This window comes from Protopterus annectens, chromosome 2.part2 (genome assembly GCF_019279795.1).
Source record: "Protopterus annectens isolate FY-2018-M chromosome 2.part2, PAN1.0, whole genome shotgun sequence".
NCBI classification, from domain to species: Eukaryota; Metazoa; Chordata; order Ceratodontiformes; family Protopteridae; genus Protopterus; species Protopterus annectens.
In genome coordinates this window covers 467,770,176-467,790,877 of record NC_056730.1, presented here as the reverse complement: position 1 = coordinate 467,790,877, position 20,702 = coordinate 467,770,176, and the positions used below count along the sequence as shown (strand labels likewise).

General features: G+C 44.0%; 1 protein-coding gene across 2 annotated transcripts in view; it reads left to right on the top strand.

Moving 5' to 3' along the window:
* Positions 1–20,702, top strand: part of CERT1 (ceramide transporter 1) — a 2,527,843-nt gene that overhangs the window by 2,113,964 nt on the left and 393,177 nt on the right. For both annotated transcript variants that reach the window (XM_044063956.1, XM_044063957.1), the window contains one exon: positions 8,101–8,171. In XM_044063956.1, coding sequence (XP_043919891.1) covers positions 8,101–8,171 — 71 coding nt within the window. The remainder of the gene's footprint in view (positions 1–8,100; positions 8,172–20,702) is intronic.

The following is a 20,702-nucleotide window of genomic DNA, read 5'->3' as shown; positions in this document are numbered from 1 at the left end:
ACCAGACAAAATTCTTTCCCCTCCCGAGGAGACCCCGCATTGGTCCAAAGGGTTACCAGTAGATGCTGTGGTGGTGGCAGTGGCCACAAAAAAGGACTTGGCTGAGGAAAGTCCTGCTGTCCACTTGCCCAAGAGGGAGTCCTGGGTGGTGGACAGACTTGGGAAGCATGTTTTTGCATCAGGGCCTTTGCTATATGGTCTCTGAATTATTTGGAACATTTTACAAGGCTCCAGAGGGACTTGATCTCCGAACTCTCTGGGATGCTCGCAGGACAGTTGTCTGACAAGTTCAGGGACATACGTGGCCTCGCAGCTTGCAACCCTGGAATCACTATCCAACTCGTCCATGAAGTTGCCGTCACATGCGACCGAAGGGGCAGCTAGAACAGCGGGTTCGGGCATTGTCATGAGGTGTCATGCCTAGATGCGCATTTGTGACCTCTCGGATCCCTTCAAGCCTTCCTTTCTGAATGTTCCCTTCGAAGCTTCATCCCTTTTTGGCTTCAAAGTGAAGGACACGCTAGCCAGGTGCGAGCAAGACAGAAAGACCCTGTCTGCCGTATGCCTATGGTTTTCCAATCCTCAGCATACCTTCTCCAGGAATCAGAGGAGTGGAAAAATGTGGCATAAAAAAATTTCAGGGGCCTTTCTGTGCTACATGTGGTGATACCACTTGGGGCAGAGGGGGTAGCAATTCTTGAAGACGCCCTTATAGAGGTAGAGGGGGGTCCTCGTAACCAATCCTCCAGGGTTTCCTTCTCTGTACAGCCTTACCAGCGCTCCTGATGAGTAGCCCGATTGCTTACCTCTGGAAGCAGTTGGGGGTCATTCCTTTCTGCCCCAAGCTGCCATGCAATCTATCACCACTGATCGATGGGTGCAGAGTATGATCACCAGAGGTTACAACCATTCCCCATTCTTGTCAGCCAAACCTTCCAAGAAAACTTCCTAACGTTCCACCCAGTCAAAGGGAAGAAGCAGCTTCAGAGATTATAAAGCTGTCTCAAAAAAGTGTCATACAACCAGTCCCACCAGGCCAGCGTGGAGCCAGATTTACTCAAGATTCTTTTTGGTGCCAAAAAAGACAGGGGACTGAAGATCCATTTTGGATGTCAGCAGCTTAAACAAGTCTGTTGCCCAAACCAAATTCCGGATGGTCACGGTTCAGTCCACTCTTCCCTTTTTAACAGAAGGAGATTGGATGTGCTCAGTAGATCTCTGGGATGCCTATTACCACATCAAGATGAACAAAAGCTCCAGGAGTCTGCTTTGCTTCCGGCTAGGGACCAGTCATTATCAATTTTATGCCCTGCCGTTCAGTCTCTCTACAGCCCTCACAGTGTTTACGAAATGCATGGCAGTGGTCACAGCTCACTTGAGACTAAAATGATTCTGGGTGTTTTCATATTTGGACGTCTGACTCCTCACCGCCCCCACCAAGCATCTTCTGGTAACAGCACTGCATTTTACTCTCTCTCTCTGGCAAAATTGTTGGGAATAACGATACACTGGGAAAAATCAAACCTTACTCCTACACAACAAAGAGAATTCATTGGCGCAGTGTTCAATACTCAGTCCTGTCTGGTATCACTCCCAATTCACGGACTCCATCGATTGAGACTTCAGCTCTAAGTGATACTCTCTTAAACAAAAGTCTCAGCAAGGGAAGTTCTTTAAGGCTCTGGGCTCTATGGTAGCTTCAATCCCAATAGTGCCTCTAGCAAAGTTACATATGTGAATCCTGCAAAAGCTCCTTCTTCATCAATGCTTCCCAAATTATTACCCCCTCGATTATCAGATTTGAATAACCAACTCCTGCAAACAGGACCTCCTTTGGTGGATGAGGCCAGATGTAGAACTTTGGAGTCGCTACTTTCAATTCCCTCAGCCCACAGCCATTGTGACCACTGATGCTTCCTTAATCGGGTGGGGGGGGGGGGGGCATTTTCAGGGAAAGACTGTCAAAGGCACATGGTCCACCTCAGAGGCCCACCTGCATATCAGTGTTCTGGAACTGAGAGCTGTGCTGTTAACGTTGCAGGCCTTCCATTTGACTCTCCCTTCCAGGACAATTGCAATTCAGTCAGACAATATGTCAGTGGTCTGGTACATCAACAAGCAAGGAGGAACAAAGTCCTACACCCTATGCCGAGAAGCCATGAGAATTTGTCAGTGGGCGATAGCTTCCAACCGCTTTCTGATAGCAACGCATGTCCCGGGGAGCTCCAACGTGATTGTGGACAAACTGAGCAGATGCATCCTCATGCCGCACGAGTGGTCTCTCAACCCCGAGGTGGCATCAGAAATCTTCACCCACTGGGGCCAGCCTTGCTGCAATCTTTTCAACTCCCCATCGAACAACAAATGCAGCAGCTATTTCACCCTACTTCCCCCGGAGGGGGAGTCACCGAGGGACGCTCTAATCCAAGATTGGCCCATGGGACTTCTTTACACTTATCCTCTCATTCCCCTGATTCCACAATTTCTAAAGAAAGCTCTTCGGTTGAGATGCAAGATGTTCCTCATAGCCCCATTGTGGCCTCAAGTTTGGTTCCCCTTCCTTCAGCCTAACCTAGTATACCTGCCGTGAATTCTAGACCCTCTACCAGATCTGATTACTCACCCCAAGGGTTGAGTCACCCAAAATCTGTCCATTCACAAGCTGACAGCTTGGTTTCTCACTTTCGCTAGTCGCAAGTCAAGCTAATCTCTCCTCGCCTGTTCGAGACATCATTTTGGCCTCTTATAAACCATCCATCGGAAGACTATATCAGGATAAATGGAAAAGGTTCTCCATCTGGTCCAAGGATAACATGCTAGACCCGTATTCGGCTCCAGTAACTGCAGTGCTTCAGTACTTGGATAAGTTTTTTGATAATGGAGCCTCTGCATCTACTGTACGAGTACATCTAATGGCAATTTCCACAATGGTATATGCCTGTGCAAGGCCTTCCTCAGTGGGACCCCTCATATCAGGCCTCCTGTCAGACAGCCCGTGGAACCATGGAACTTCACTCTAGTCCTTCAGTCTTTGACTCAAAAGCCTTTTGAACCTGCTGCAAAGTGTGACCTAAAGTTTTTGTCTTGGAAATCCTTATTCTTGGTAGCCATCATGTCTGCCAAAAGGGTCTCGGAGCTGCGGGCATTGTGTATCTAGAGGCCCTGTCTGGTCATTTATAACGATAGAGTATCACTTCGGATGAATCCATCCTTCTTTCTCAAAGTTGTTTCTGATTTCTCCATAAACCAGACCATTGATCTACCAGTGTTCTTTCCGAATTTTGCCAATAGAGGAGAGTACTGCCTTCACTCTCTAGACGTACATAGACAACTGAGATTCTACCTAGACAGGATCAAACTTATCCGCAAATCTGAACAGCTCTTCATCTCTTTTTCTGGACCCAGAATGGGAGGGTCTGTTTCCAAGGTCACATTATCAAAATGGCTAAGGGACTGCATACATTTCATGTATTCCCTCAGTAATGTACCTATGCCAAATGTTAAAGCTCACTCCACTAGATCTGTGGCAACATCTGTAGCTTTCCATTCCAGGGCTTCCATGGATGACGTCTGCGCAGCAGATACTTGGGCTAAACCTCATACCTTTATCAATCATTGCAAATTGGACTTGGTTGGTCTCCAGAGGGAGGGCTGCCTTCGGCTCAATGGTACTCAGGAGTGTTCTTCCATAAGGGACACCCGTGGACCTCAAGGTAACTTGGGATTCTCTCCCATCAGTGATGAATGGAAAGAAGATTAACAACAGATAAAGAAGTTATGTCTTACCATAACATTCCATCTGTGTTCATCTTCTTTCATTCATCACTTCCCACCCTCCTTCCCCATCCAAAGGCTCCTGGGGGATACTTTGGGTCTAAGTAGTGCCCTAGGGTGTTTGCGCAGAAGTGGCCTCTGCTTTACTTCTCTTTCTCCAGCAAACTCGATCTGAGGGAACAGGGAGAAGGGTACTCTGGGTAGAGACTTAGCTGGAGAGTTTTTTTGGCTGGCACAAGCTTGGTAAAAAGGCAGACTCTGTTCCGAGGGCTCGGAACCGAACACATCAGTGATGAATGAAAGAAGATGACCAACACAGATGGAACATTATGGTAAGACATAACTTCTTTTTCTGCTATATTGCTGATTTTTTTTAAACTGTTCTTGCTGATTTGTTGCACTTTGTGTGCTGTAGCATAGAATAGATTCATACCTGCTGAATCTGGTTCTGTTTGTTAAACTGAGCACTAAACCAGGCTATATTTTGTTGGAGAGGGCCCCCTGCACCCTTGTGGCAGGCGAGTGCAGTTAGCACCCATCTGATTGAAGGTTGTCGGCCCACATACTACACCTCCTACACAAACCATGCAGTCAACACATAAACCATCATATGTGGAGGTACTCACCAAAAACCTACCTAAACATCAGAGACCTTCCAAACACAAATATGCTACTACTAATACAGCACCTATAGCACTCAGGACTCACAAAAGCACAAGCACCAGTGTGTCGCCAAATGAGCCTCTAAGGCAAAGCACATCTAATCCAAATATTTTAGTCATAGGTGACTCCATTGTTTGACACACATATGGCGCACTCACCAGGCTTGACAAGGAGAAGGTTACGGTCAGCTGTCTGTTGGGTAGCAGGATCCATCAGATCACATATGCACTCAAGTCTCTCAACAAGTAGCTTTATGACTTCGCCGTAGTTTGTTGTTGTGAATGACTTGAGATTTACCTCACTGGGCTGTATGAAGAGAGACATGATTGAGCTCTATGGATCAGGCAGGTATATCTCTAGCCTTGAGCAGCATTCTACCCTCACCTAGATTGATACCACAATATAAACAAAATGATTGACTTCAGCAATTAGCTTAGTTTCTGGTGTCATTCTAAGGGGATCTGGTTCCTGTCAGCCTGGGATGACATTGTTGATAGACCATGCTGCTTTGCCAGAGATAGTCTTCACTTGTCATCTCTAGGCTTTTGGTTACTGGCTAAGGTACTTGCCTCCCCCATATTGCCTTTTTTTAGGCAAGGTCTCAACAGCAAAATTTCCGACATGAAAATATCACTCACAGATAAATTAAAGGTTATGCTGCTAAACGTTAGCAGTTTAAATCAGAAACTGCACTCTCTGGAAGCATTCCTGTCTATGGAGGATGTTGACGTTTGTGCAGTCGCAGAAACTTGGTTCAGGGCCACAGAGAGTACCCTGGACTTGCAAGGCTACAATGCCTTCCACAGTTTCAGACTGCAAAATTAACGTGTGAGAACCTGAGGAGTGTCTGTCTTCATCAAAGATAAATACAACTGTAGACTGGTTAGACAGGAAAACTCCATGGAGTTGCTCCATGTTCATCTAACTGTGAGTAAGACCCCCCCCCCTCCCATACTTCAAGTCATTGTATATCCACACTGCTTATTTGGACCAACTTGAGTCAATCAAATTACAACCAAACACTCTAGTCATGGTCAATTTTAACTGTTCCTCCATTGACTGTGGAAGCTTGTACGAGTACCAGCATGCTCATACAAAGGTTCCTGTACTTTAACACTAATGTCCAGGAGCAAATAGTATGCAACCCCACAAGGTGTTCAAATGTTCTCGACTTGGTCCTCACCAACATGGGTGACCATTGCACCACCACAACTATAGGACCCTCACTGGTTAAATCTGATCACAAATCAGTCACATTTGAAGTAGCTGTAACAGCTGAACCCCTCTTAGATGAAATCAGGCTAAAAATTTTCACCGAAGCTAATTCTACCCTCCTAAGAGGGATGGCATAAATAATTTCCAAGCTCCTGTTCCCACAGATGACACTGACAGTTATATTAAGGTATGCACAAACACTTATACAAATGCATTGACACAGCTGTATTTGACAGGGTCAAAACAAGATCCTCAAGAACAAACAAGCCTCTGTGGTGGACATCTAGCATTAAGTTGTACAATCAGAGGAAGAAGTTGCTAAGAATAAAAAAGAGAAGTCCCAGCACTGGAAGAATACCCTCCTCTGCTTAAACAAAGAAGACAACTTGTAACGTTCTCTAAAGGCAAGTTAAGAGAAAATTTAGCAACCATAGCTAAGGATAACCATAAGGCATTCTTCAGCTACAGCTGTAACCTAAAAAGTAAGACTCAGATGTGTGCTGAACTACCTGTGTATGGCATCACACACACTGATTCTATGAAAACAGCTAACCTATTAGCCTAGCCGACAGGTTTGACGAAAATTTCATCCCCCTGTCCTCTCCAAACATTCTACAAAGCATTCCCTCTATATCTCCCCAACCTTGCATCTCCAAAGAGCATGTCATTAATGCTCTCTCCAAGACCAAAAACACAGCCTCTATGGGACTGGATGGCATCCCAAGTTGGGTTTTAAATGTTCTAAAACATGAGTCAGCAGCTCCATTAGGTACTCTTTTCAGCCACAGCCTGCGTAATGGTTTTGTCCCTACTAAATGGAAAACAGCAACCATCATCCTCCTTCATAAAGGGGTACAGCAACAGACCCTGGGAACTACAGACCCATAAGCTTAACGAGCCTTATCTGTAAGGCCATGGAACAAGTCATCATGGACCTTATAAATAAGGATATAGGTGATCTCTAAACCCTTGATCTACACAGTTTTGTTTTGTTGAAGGCAGGTCATTGTTGTACCTGGTGGACGGGGCTACTTCAAGTAACATCACTGGAGCCATAGACAAAGGCAAATCTGTGCATATAGCCTACCTTGACTTAGTCAAGGCCTTTGACACAATCTCTCATGCGGGCATCATTGATAAACTCTCCTAATATTGAATATCAACCCTTATGTCATCAGGTGGGTTACTAACTGGCTCACTGCCAGATCACCTTCCGTCAGAGTTGGGGACTTTACTTCAACCAGCAGACCTGTCATCAGTGGGGTTCCATAGGGGTCGGTGCTGGACCTCCTATTGTTTGGATTATACTTCTTAGATGTTCAGGTCAAAACAGAGGGGCTGTTCGACCCTCATCGGGCCAGGAATTGAGTACGGTGCTTCCTTTGGTATGTACCTTACCAGGCACCTGCAGCAACTTGTGAGGCCTCAGAGATTTCTAATGAATAAAATTCAGTCTGTCCAAATGTCATACATTGACAAACTAAAATCACTGTCACTGTACTCAGTAGCGTACAGACTACTGGGAGGAGACTTGTGCCTGGCCTACAGATCCAAACTTAATTGAAATGCTGCAGATCCTCAAGTCAAATGGGACAAGGGTCACCCGCTCCAGAGACCTTCACCTGGCCTGCAGTACAAGTAGGACCTGCTGGAGAGACAGATATGCGTCTGAGTTTGCCATTCCTCTGGAATAGACTAACAGTTCACATCAAACAAAGCCCCTCTATGACCCTGTTTAAGCGGATCCTGGGTGACTAGATGGGAAACGGTAAATTCCTACCAGAGATTTCATCTATGATCCTCATAGATATGGGCAGTCGTTTCTCACTAAGATCTTCAGTTTAGGCAAGATCCTTTACATTGGGTTTCTCTAGTATTATACTGGCTACACATGGCTAGGCTTATAAAAACCTTCGGGACAATAGCCCAATAACCACCTGTGAACCTATGCATAATTTATGCTAATTAGATGTCTCTAATTTTGGTCAGCTCTGCTTGATTTTTCAGGGGCTTTGTCCCCATTTCTGTCTTCTGGAAGTTTGAGAGGTTTGCCGCACAGTATCATTATTTTGATGAGATCCTTCCTCAAAAGTTGCCTCATCTGTTCCACCATTTGCCTACTACTAATGTAGCCCATCAGACAATTGTATTCATCTTTCTCAAGAGAGAGAGAAAATTAATATTTCCCCATCTTACCTCATTGCTTGCAGATCAGCATAATGACAGTTCAGATGAAGAGGCTGTTTTGTATGCCAGATGCTGGCAGCTACTTCACCAGTTTTTGTACCATTCACTGACATTTTTACTTAATAATTAAAGTGAGTATCCATTGTTTCTATAAAGTCTTTGAATATGAACTCCAAGAACATTGCATTCCCTTGTTCTGAAGTTTATGTACATGTGTTTGGTATTACGTCTTTGTCATTTTAATTTATCTTGTTTTTATAGCAACTGTTGAAAACTTCCATGTTGTGGAAAATTTGGCAGAGAATGCACTTATCATCTATCAGACACACAAGGTATTTTTTTAACATTTCATCTGCCTTTCATTGTACTTTAAAGTTAACATTGTTGCAAGCCAAGTGCTGTGCTTTTACATTTTTTTTAATTACCTTGCTGATTCCCTCTGTATTATCAATAGCAGTGTTAAATGGACATTAGTGATTAAGAAGAAATGCAGTCAGCTGCATATCTACTTTCTTTGGTCATTAAGATCCAGCTGTATTAGACTGTCTTTGTCTGTTTCACAGTAAGGTAGGACTAAACATTTGAGCTAAGGTTTGTATCACTACAGGTAGCCCTTTTGTAATTGTAGTCTAACCATACAGTATGTGATGTCGTATTTGATAGATACTGGAATTCTAATTATTTGGCCAGAGTAGGAGGACTTATACCCTTTGCCATACTAGAATGCTGTCAGAGGCTTGGTTACTGTGAAACCTGATGTACTGTCTAGTAACAATCCTCTGTTTATGCAGCAAATAATAAACAGTCAGCAGTATCCGGACTCTGCTTTTGCTTTTTTCTGATATTGCATGAAGCAAGGACATAATTAATGTCATGACAAATATAAAGACATAATCTGTACAATATTATAACACAGTAATAGGAGCAAAACAGTGGAGAGAGAAGAGAACAGAAAAGGGGAAATAAAAAAGAGGCATAAACCTCATAGAAGGAAAAAAACAGTAACATCACTGTGATGGCAAGTCTAAAATCCTGTGCAAGTAAACAAAGTTCAAGTACAAATCATATCAGTCATTTATCAGATAGGTAGGAAATGGTACAGATGTCAAATGCAGTAAAATCTTATTGTATTAATGTTATTTTAGTCTGTTTTAATCTGTAACATCTCAGTAAAATCATATCCAATAGAAACATCACTGGTGTCAAAGCCACACCATCCCCTCACCCCTTAAAGTATTAGTGCATATATGGATACTTTTACAATGGTCTTGAATAGGAGGATAAGGCCACCAACAGTTAAATAAATTCACAACTTGAGCTTCATAATGTGAGCAGTTAGTAGTCGGTGTGGAGTTTAATGCACACCAAGCAATATTTATTATTGTATAGATTTGTTCTGAACAAATTCGTAAAGGGATAATATCTTCACTAAGTTATTTTTCCAAACATCAGCAAGGGACTTCGTTGTAGTTTCCCTTTTTTTCCCCAGGGAAAATCTTAATCTGAGAGGAAGCTAAGTAGATATCCGTAACCAAAGATAATTGATGCCCTGACTGAAATCACTGTTGCAGTATTCCTAAAATATGGGTTATCATCTGTGTTGTTGGTCAGGGTACCAAAGCTTTCCCAGGATTGTACCTCTGATGTGTGACCTCAGCTGACAAACATAAGGGTATATAAGTAGACATAATTCCTTAGCATGCTCGCCTCCAGCTTGAACGTAGGTCACACATTCTTTAGACAGATCATTATCTGGTCATTGGTACCATTGCTTCAAATATTCAGATAAGGGCCCCATTAGGGAGCCTTCCTTTATATTCCTAAACTGTTTTTACTTACCAGTATTAGCTGTCAACTAAGAGGGGTAAGTGCGAGTGCAGTAGACAAATCCCATAAAAAGACTGGCACACCCATTGGCTTTTTTTGCTTAGGAGTGGAATACTACTTCAAAACTTCTTCCATCTACTATTGTTCCTAAGACTTTGTGGTCCCATTTATCTTCTCTTGTCACTTTTTTCGAGACTGAGCTTCTCAAAATCTTGGCCCACTCCAAGGTGGCAGATTCCTCTTCCCCAGTGTACCTCCACGTCTTAAGCAAAAAGTTTAAAGGTGTCGGCCAGAGACTCAGTCTGCCCTTTCTTCCTTTGACATAACCACTGGCGTTTCAAAACCCATGGTGCGTCCATTTCATACTCAGATACCCTCTACTGAGATGCAATTGCAGGCCGTTGTGGCATCAGTCGTAGGACTTTAGAACCGAGGATTCTATAGACAGAGGTGAATCATGAACCATCATATTGGGAGGACCAGAAGACATCCATCTAATACAGGTTAAGGAAGAGAACCCATTGAAACTAATCAAGGTATGTCAGGATAATGCGCCCATGTGTCTAGTACAGGCAGATATCACCCCAAGATATATTAGAAAACAAGATATGTTGCTTCCCCTCAACCACCTCTTTCCTTTTCTAGGAAGAAGGAATGGATGGATTTCTCTCAAGGGTTGTTTAAGGCCATTTTGGCTCTGAAGCCTTCTTTCTCATCTCAGTCCCATCCCCTCACCCCTCAAATGATGGCTGTGGAGTCACCTTACTGTAGAGATGAGGAGATTTCGGATTCTGATTATTCTTTGGCATACTCCTCTCAAATGCACTCTCCTGATCAAGTTATAGGTTCATAGGTAAGTACTATGCTAGCTGGCATTGTGGGCCATTTCAAGCCTAGCCAGTTTCCCATAATGAGAAATAAACCTTGTACCTCTTGGTCTATGAGGTAAACATTTTAACCATTACAGAAACCTCTAACCCTTCCAAGTTCATAGCTATTTACTAGGCTAGGTTTCTTAATGGGCTATTCTAAGTTTGGCCAGTTTCCCTCCCAAAGATGAGTGTGTATGTGAGTCAAACACCTTAACTATTATTACATCCCCCAAATCATTAGTTCCCTCAGATGAGGAGGACTTTCTCACCTGATTCTGCAGTAGAAGAAGCTTCCTTTGTTGAGACCATCTTAAATAATGATGAATCATTTTGAAAGGGAGTCTAGCCAGATTTCAGAGGTGCAGAAAAGATGTCACTCTTTTAGAAATGGGCCCCCCACCTCCAGTTCTTGAGGCTTTTTTGGATGCTTTTTTCAGTGTACTGCTGTTTCCCCTGACTCCCAACCGCTGGCTCCCAGAATACCAGGCATATTTTATAAAGTCCTTGATGACCTTAAATTTCTGTTTAAGAATTCTGTGGGGAGTGTTCTGCAGTTTCCCTCTTATCTAATAAGCCTTCAAAACTCCTTCCCAATGCCATTGTCCTCCTTCCAACAAGGATACCAGGGATATGGATAGGTGAGGTAAAAAGGTTTATACTTCCTCTATCTTTGCATTCAGGGCTACTAATTACGAAACCCAGATAACGAAACATTTGATATCCGTTCTCATTTCCTTAAAAAGTAATAGTGGATTTGCAGGAGACCGACTCTAAACAGCAAGTGCTGTCTTTACCTAATCAGGCTGCACAAGTGGCCAACCATAGCATTAAATGCATTTATGGTGCTGTGAAGGCAATGTCCAGAGCAGTTGCTACAGGCTCTGTAAAACATAGGTATGCATGGTTATATATAATAAGCCTATTCCGGAGGACTTGAAAGCAAAAATACTTGACTGCTCTTTAGACAAAGCTCTCTTGTTTGGTCCCCAAGTGGCCAACCTTTTCAAAACCATTCAAGAGCAGGACAAAACCATGAAGGACTACAGGCAGCTCCTGTTAACGTCTGTAACTGGGTACCAGAAAAATTACCCATCCAACCTGCCTCTTGTCAGAAGGGACCCTAGGCCTAACCAGAAACACAGGAAGGCTTTCAGAAAGAGATTCCCAGGTAAGTCACACAGGGATGCCTCATCTCAGAGGCCTCCTTTTGGAAACAAACCTATGTGATTGTCTTTCACCTCCCTTTCTCCTTGCCCCCAGCCCCTCCCTACCCCTCTCAAAAAAAAACTAACGCAATCTCTCTCTCCACATGGGAAAAGATCACCACAGACAAATGGGTGCTGTCTATCATTAAAACAGTTATGCCATGTCTTGAATGCGTATTCCTTCTGTAAATGGCATTACCACCACTTGCACATAGATTCATCTGCTGCCACCCATTTTACAGGAGGGAAGGGCACAAGGCACAATGGAGAGTTATCCCTTCAGACGTTGTTTCCTCTCATACTTTTTTCTGATGTCAAGGATGCATACCATCATGTCCCTGTCCATCCTTTTTTTGGGAAATTTATGTTTCTTTGTCTCTTCATTGCATTTCAAGTTCTCTGTTTTGCCCTTTGGCCTCTGTACTGTCCCAAGAGTATTCACTAAATGCCTCACTCCTGTCATTGCCTTTTGCAGATTTTAGGATATTCAGATTTTTCCCTGTCTAGGCACTCTGATTATTCATGCTCCTTCTCTCAGCAGTCTTCTTCAGGATCTCCAGTTTACTACTTAACTATTACATAGTGTAGGGTTTACCATATGCCTCTAGAAATTAGTTCTGATGCATTCCCAGGATCATGTTTTCCTTGGATGCAGACTTCAGACAGTTCCCATACTGGCATCTCTTCCTGCCTCCAAGGCTGTCTCTCCTTCTTCCTCTGTTGTCTGTTACAACAAGTGAATTTCTTAGGACCCTGGGGTTCATGGCTTCCACCATTCCCATACTTCGTATGAGGAAACTTCAGTGGTACCTTGAGTCAGTGTGACTGCAACATTGCTAGCCCCTGGAGTTCCCAGTTCCTTTTCTTCCTTCTTTCAAGCTCGAGCTTCAGTGGTGGATTCATTGATTGTCTCTCAATCCAGCACTTCCCTTTCAAGCTCCATTTCCCACTTAGGAGTTTACAGATGTCTGTGACAGGGAGTGGGGTGCTTCTTGTGGCACCCTAAAGGTTCAGGGTCTCTAGTCTTGTCATCAGAGGTCAGACCTTATCAACTTAAAAGAGATGAGGGCTCTGTTTCTAGCGCTACAAGCTTTTCGTTCCCTCTTTCTTCTTGGGTCTCTCAAAGTTTTTACAGATAGTACCACAGTCCTATCTTCTTTGCAGACTAACTCTTCAGGTCTGGGATCTAGCTATCCAGTATCAAGTGACTCTTCAGGTGGTTTACAGTCTCTCACAGCACAGTCTAGTGGCAGGCTGAGCAGGTCCAGAACACAAGTTCACGAATGGATGCTTCACAGAGATGTGTTCTTGGACATCATCCATTGGTGAGGTATTCCTCAGGTATACTTTTTCGCCTCCCCTCTGAACAGATAACTTCCTGTGTTCTGTTCCAGACTTTGAAGTCCTCTGACTTGGAAAGTGAATAGCTTGTCCTTTCTTTGAAAGGGAATGTTTCTGTATGCCCCCCACACACTTCCTTTGTTGCCACGTATTCTGCAGAACTCTCCCAGAATCTTGCTGGTAACTCCTTTTTAGCCCAGACAGCATTGGTACCCACTTATTTCTCACATGGCCAGGGGAAGGCACCACAAATTACCTCACCAGGTGAATCTTCCGCATGCACACCTGTCCACTCTTCAGTTGATACTGTGGGTGATAAGGTTTTGATCCCCTTTTGGCACCTCTTTTGTGAGGATGTGCTTCAGGTTTTGCAGGAGACCAGGAAACCTACTACCAGAAAATCATATGTCTACATGTAAAAGATTTTCTGCCTGATGCCTCTCCCAACATCAGGTTGCCCCATTAGTAGAGGTTCCTCTGGTTCTCTTATTTGTTTGATCTGCTCCATATTGGGTTGGCATGGTCTTCAGTTAAATCTCACCTGTCAGCAGTTGCTGCTTGCTGCCATTGAATCCCCCTCTGACCTCTACCTTTGAGATCAATCAATTCCTTAAAGGTGTCCTTCATGTCAGGCCTCACAGGAAGCCTGTTCTGCCTTCTTGGGACCTCATTTTTGTACTTAGTTGACCGAAACTTGTTATGAATCTGTTTTTCAGCTTCCATTTAACATTATACTTGGAAGATTGTTATTGTTTTTGCTCTGACTTGTGCCAAGAGAGTGTGGGAACTTCAAGATGTTCATCGTGTTACACTGCTGCAGTCATCACACTTGGGTTATCTACCGTCAGGCGGTCCCGCAGTCGGCCCGAGTTCCAAGGTCTTGGTCCGGCATCAGTTGCTGTTGCTTCTTCCCTGACGTCAGTGCGACAGGGGTATAAAAGAGGCAGCCGACACCATTTTCTTCAGTCTTTCTTGCTGCGCGCTGCCCGAAGCAGAAGCAGTTCGCAAGTGCCGGTCCACCGACTTCTGAGATTTTCAAATCGAATTTCAGACCGAAGTCTTCAATAAAGCTAAGTACCCCGTTGGGGAACCTTTTCTTGCCTCAGTCTGATGTCAGAAAAAGTTAATAATTGCATTTCTTGTGGGAAGCAAATACCTCATAAGGATTTTCATTCTTATTGTATCCCTTGCCTGGGCCCAGACCACAAAGTCACAGGTTGTCGGTTTTGTGCTAGGTTTAACAAACGAACTATTAAACGTTGGTTTGATTTTGTCCGACATTATTTTGGTAGAAAATTTAATTATACCATGCCGTCGGAGCAACTGATGACCGGGATGCATAGAAAGTGCAAAGATAAGGACAGGCAGCCGAGACCCAAACCAGACACCGAGGCCTCTGCTAGGCCAGTCGCCGGTTCTCCGGTTTTCAGTGAGGCTCCTACGCAGCCTCTGACTGCCGCTGATTTAGAACCCCAACCTGCATCCGACTCCCAAGCGGAGATTGCAGAGCCTCCAGAGCCTGTAATTTTAGGCCCTTCCGACTCCATGGCTGAAGGGGATTCCGGTGCAGTTGAAAGGCCATCAGTTGCTGAAGGTGTCTTCAGAACGACTACACTTATTATTAAATCCTATGCAAAACTGAAAACTCCATTAAAAGTAAGGAAGCCTGTACAGCAGTCTCCAGTGCAAGGCCCCATGCCTAAGAAACAGATGCTTAAGATGGCCGAAGACTTAATTACCCTAATCAGGGGTTCCCATCCTCCACCTGACAAAAGGCCTAGACAGGAGGAGGACTATGCTTCCTCTGACCAGGTTTCCATTTCCACAGATTCTTCTGAGGAACAGGAGTACTCTCTTCCCCCTTATGAAGATTCTGATGCTGAAGAGTCTATTCCTTCAGCATCTCCCCCAGAAGGCTACTCTTTTGGGGAAACTTTACATACCATGAGGGAACATTTCCACTAGGAAGGTCAGGATTACTCTGATTCTAAGAAAAGGCTCCGAGAGTTCCTCTTACTTCCCCAGCACAGACCCCTTCCTATTCCACCTGTGTTAGACATTGTGGATAATGTTTATTCAGAATCTAGCCTTAACCCAGATTCATTACCTCCTGCACCAGCCAAACCAGACAGATACTACAGAGTCCCTGACTCACATAAATTCCTATATAAAAGCCCTGTTGCTGACCCAGAAACCATTTCCCAGGGTCCCAAAGGGGTTAAGGCCTCTAGTGCTAAAAATCCTGTACCGTCTGAAAGGGTTTCTAGAGCACTAGACAGATGGGGAAAGAAAGTATATACCTCAGCTACTTTAGCTATGAGGGCCTTAAATTGCCAGTTTCACATGCTGAATTATCAACAATATTTGATGTCTCAAAACAAAAAATGAGCACACATACAGAACAGCCTGATTACAAGGAAATGCAAGATTTGTTGCATGCAGCAGAACAAGTGGGAAAACATACTTTGCAATGTGGATTTGATTCATTGGAAGCTTCTTGCAGAGCAGCTGTAACAGGGTCTGTCATTCGTAGGCATGCTTGGTTAAAAGAACAAACTTTACCTGATCATGTTAAAGCAAAGTTATTGGATGCACCCTTACAGCAGGATGTTTTGTTTGGTGTGAAAGCAGAAGAGGTTTTAAAGAAAATGGAGGATAAGGCAAAATCTATGCAGACAGTCAAGGATTCTTTGCAGGTTCAACCCCCTCGTTTCAGCAGAAATTGGCCAACCAAAAACTGGTCCTTTCCAACTTCTGACAGACCACAGAGGGGCAAATACAGACGCCCAAGGGGCAGAGGTCAGCCACAAGGCTCTTACAAGCCACTACAATGGGGTGCCACAACCCAGAAAGAAGGAGAAGACAGGTCTCAAACTATCAGAAGACAATCACAATGACTTACCCCTCAGACTGCCAAGCAAATCACTCTTGGCAGCTCCTTTGGGAGGAAAACTTGCACTTTTTGCAGACAATTGGCACTTCATCACAAAAGACAAATGGGTTCTAAATATTGTAACTCAAGGATACAGGTTCCACTTTCACACTTTACCAAGGATAAAAGGAATGCCAAAACTGCCATCAAATCAATGGGCAGAGGCTCAAAGACAAATTACAGCACTCATGGACATGAGAGCCATTCAACAGGTTCCTCCACAGGAGCAAGGACAAGGGTTTTACTCAAGACTCTCTGGTTCCCTTAAAGGACAAAGCCTGGAGACCCATTCTGGACCTTTCAATTCTAAACACATACCTGAAAGTACCCAAATTCAAGATGCTCACACTACAGCAACTTCTTCCCATGCTGGGCAAGAAGGCTTGGCTAGTAACGTTGGACCTCAAGGAGGCATACCTGCATGTCCTATCAGACAAAATTGCATAAGATACCTCCGATTTATAGCAGGTACAACTCATTACCAATTCTCTGCACTGCCCTTTGGCTTATCTACTGCGCCCAGGGTCTTAACAAAATGCCTGGCACCAGTAATTGCATACTGCAGACAAAGAGGTATCCAAATATATCCATACCTGGACGACTGCCTTATTCAAGCAAACAGCAAGGACATTCTTTTAAAACATCTGGCATTTGTAAAAAACCTACTAAGTTGCCTAGGGTACACAGTAAACGAAAAGAAGTCAAAACTAGTGACCTCACAAGACATAATATTCCTGGGTGCCAGCTTAAATACAACTGCCCAGATGGCTTATCTCACGTCAGACAAGCAAGGACAACTGACTCAATACTTCAAAATGATGGCAACAAAGACCCAACTCCCTGCAAGAAAAATTCTGCAGGCCTTGGGATTCATGGCATCTTGCATACTACTAATACCATATGCCAAACTGCATATGAGGAAATTACAATGGTACCTGCAAAGCGTATGGACCCAACACATCCACAGCTTGGAAACACTAATACCACTAATTCCCTGCCTTCAGCAGGAGTTTCTGTGGTGGGCTCAGGCATGTCACCTCTACAAGGGTCAGCGTTTCACCTTGCCCACAGCCAGGCAAACAATGATAACAGATCCATCGGATTATGCCTGGAGAGCACACATGGCAGGACAGTGTATTCAGGGCAAATGGTCTGCAGATCAAATGCATCTCTACATTAATCAAAAAGAGATGCTAGCTGTACAAAATGCCCTAACAGCTTTCAAGGACCTCCTACATCCAGGACAACTTCTAATAAAGACGGACAACACCACAGTGATGTGGTACATAAACAAACAAGGGGGCACACATTCCTACCCCTTATGCAGGCAAGCAGTGACCTTGTGGAACACAGCACTGACTTGCCAAGTTCAACTACAAGCACAATTCCTGCCAGGAAAGAAAAATACATTGGCAGATGAATTAAGCAGAAATATCATGGATCCTCACGAGTGGAAACTAGACCCACAAGTATTCACAATAACTCAAAAATGGGGGAGCCCAGACATAGATCTGTTTGCCTCCCCCCGAAACTACCAACTGCGAAAGTTTTGCACAAGGACATACCACACACTAGCTTGGAAAGTGGACGCCCTCTCATTCAGTTGGAAAACATTAACAGTGTATGCCTTTCCTCCACTGCCTCTTCTGGCAAAGGTGCTGATAAAAGCCAGATTAGAGAGGCCACAAATGATACTCATTGCTCCAGACTGGCCACGCCTGATACTCATTGCTCCAGACTGGCCACGCCAACACTGGTATCCAATATTAAGGAACATGGCTCAAGGTCCACCATGGATTTTACCTCAAATTCCTCACCTGCTGACTCAGCAAAACAATCAGATTCTACACAACCAGCTCAAGACTTTAAATCTGGCTGCATGGCAGATTATCTAAAAATCCAGTCAACACTTCTCTCTACAGCTGTTATGGATGTCATTCTGGAGGCCAGGAGACCCAGCACCAGGAAAACCTACTCAGACAAATGGAAAAGATTCTGCGCCTGGAACCAGGCTAAAGGCCAAAATCCTCTTGTCCCAAATATTCCTCAGATTCTGCAGTATTTAACTGAGATGTTGCACAAAAGCCTTTCCTTTTCATCTATAAAGATCCACATTTCAGCTATTTCAGCTCATTACAACACGGATCCTCCTATTTTTTCACATCCATTATTAAGACAGTACCTCAGAGGGGCTAAGAACACAAGACCGCCCCAAAGAGCACCAACACCAACTTGGGACCTCAGTTTTGTTTTGGAAAAACGTACACTACCGCTCTTCGAGCCAGCTTTTTCAGCTGATTTACAATTTTTATCATGGAAAACTGTCCTGCTGCTAGCAATAACTTCGGCACGAAGAGTCTCAGAGCTACAGGCCCTAATGGCAGTGGAGCCTTTCATAATTTTTCATCAAGACAGAGTCTCTTTACGAACTAACCCTTCCTTTATGTCAAAGGTAGTATCCAGTGTGGCTCTAAACCAAACCATTCATTTACCCACCTTTTATCCAAACCCCCAGAATAAAGGGGAAAGGCTCCTACACTCTTTGGACATTCACAGGCAATTATGTTTCTACTTGGATAAAACAAAGGTTTTCAGAAAATCTGATCAGCTCTTTGTATCCTATGCTGCAGGATCTCAAGGAAAGCCTATATCAAAACAGACCATTTCAAAATGGATAGGACATTGTATCCTTTTCTGCTGCACACACCATGGGAAACCTGTACCTGGTAACATTAGGCTTCATTCCACCAGGGCTACAGCAACATCAGCAGCCTTCCTCAGAGGGGTACCAGCCAAGGATATTTTGGAAGCTGCAACTTGGAGTTCATTGCACACCTTCACCAAGCACTACCACTTATCTCTATACTCAAAAACTAGAGCTGGCTTTGCCACTGCAGTTTTGCAGGGCCTACTAGCTTCTCCAAACCCTGTTTAGTACCAACCGCCCAGCCTTAGCTTTGGGATTCAACCCAAGTGTGATGACTGCAGCAGTGTAACACAATGAACATAGTACAGTTTTGTACCTACCATAAATGTAGATGTTCGAGTGTTCACACTGCTGCAGTCCAGGTTACCCTCCCACCTTCCCCTCTTCTTACCTGGGTTTTATCTATAGCTCCCTGTTTATACAATCTCTAAGATGTATTTCTGTATGGTGTATTTGCTTACAGCTATAGCTATTGTTTTCTACTTAAGCAGCTTACTTAGGATTATGTATTGCCTTTCTGTTTGGGGGCACCTGAGATCTGGGGCAAGAAAAACTGAAGAAAATGGCGTCTGCTACCTCTTTTATACCCCTGTCGCACTGACGTCAGGGAAAAAGCGACAGCAACTGACGCCGGACCCAGACTTTGGAACTCGGGCCGACTGCGGGACCGCCTGACGGCAGATAACCCAAGTGTGATGACTGCAGCAGTGTGAACACTCGGACATCTACATTTATGGTAGGTACAAAACTGTACTTTCTCATGGCTATTCCTCCTTTTTTAGTCTTTCATAGAGACAGGGTATCTTTTTATACTAATCCTTCTTTTATGCACAAGGTGGTCATTGAGTGGTCCCTTAATTAGTCTGTTCATCTTCCCTCCTTTTCCATCTCCACAGTCTGCCAGTGAAAGTTCTTCACAGTTTATTTGCATAGGCAGCTCAGATATTATTTAGATAAGACTAAAGTTATTTGAAAATCTAAGCAACTTTTTGTTTTTCATTCTGGGACTTTTGACTTATTTCTAAGCAAACCATCTCCTCCTGGGTTTCTGAGGCCATTTCTTTCTGTTATCCCTTTCATAGCAAATGTCTCTTCTCATCTGTAAAGGCACACTCTACTCGGGCAGTTGCTTCCTGTGGTGCCTTTTTCAAGGGTCTGGTTACCAGCTCTGTCCTTGAGAGCACTACTTGATCCGCTATCCGTAGTTTCATTAAACATTACAAGTTAGACGTTATTGCTAGGGCAGGTTTTGCAAAGGCTGCTCTGCATGGCATTGTAGCGGATGTCTATATGCCTTCCTCCTCCTAGGCTGCTTCTTGCTGTACTCTCAGGTGAGGAACACTGCAACAGTGAAATGGAAGGATGTAGTGCAGTTGTATAAAGTTTTACCGTAACAGTAGATGTCCTTCTCTTCACTGTTGCAGTATTTGCTCCCTCCCTCCTTCCCACTCTGTCCTGTTTTTTTTTGCCCTGGGTTCTGTTTCCCCTCTTCGTTGAAAGGCCCTTCTTATTTTTTCCTTCACTATTTTCCCTTCTGTGTACATCTTTCTACTAGTCCCTAAGGGTATTCTGTTCCTCCTGGGGCTTTATAGGGCTTTTTCATTTCTGAGTGCTTCTGTATGTCACCTTTATGCCCTACGTCTTGTGCAGGGAGCGTACATGTGACGTATGGCATCTATAAGAGCTGAAAGCTTTAGTATACTAGCTGGATGTTGGGCTGTCCTTGGCAGGAGATCCCTTAGATGACAAATACTGCAACAGTGAAGAGAAAGACATCGACTTTTAAGATTTTACAAATCTGTACATTCTCCTGGAAGCCAGGTGACCAATCACTTGAAAATCTTGCTTAGCAAAATGGAAGAGATTCTCCTATTGATGCCAAAGACATGGACAGGACCCCAGCCAATCAGAGGTACCTTCCATTCTCAAATATCTGTGTAAGCTATTACATACAGGTTTGGCCTATTCTTCAAAGCATC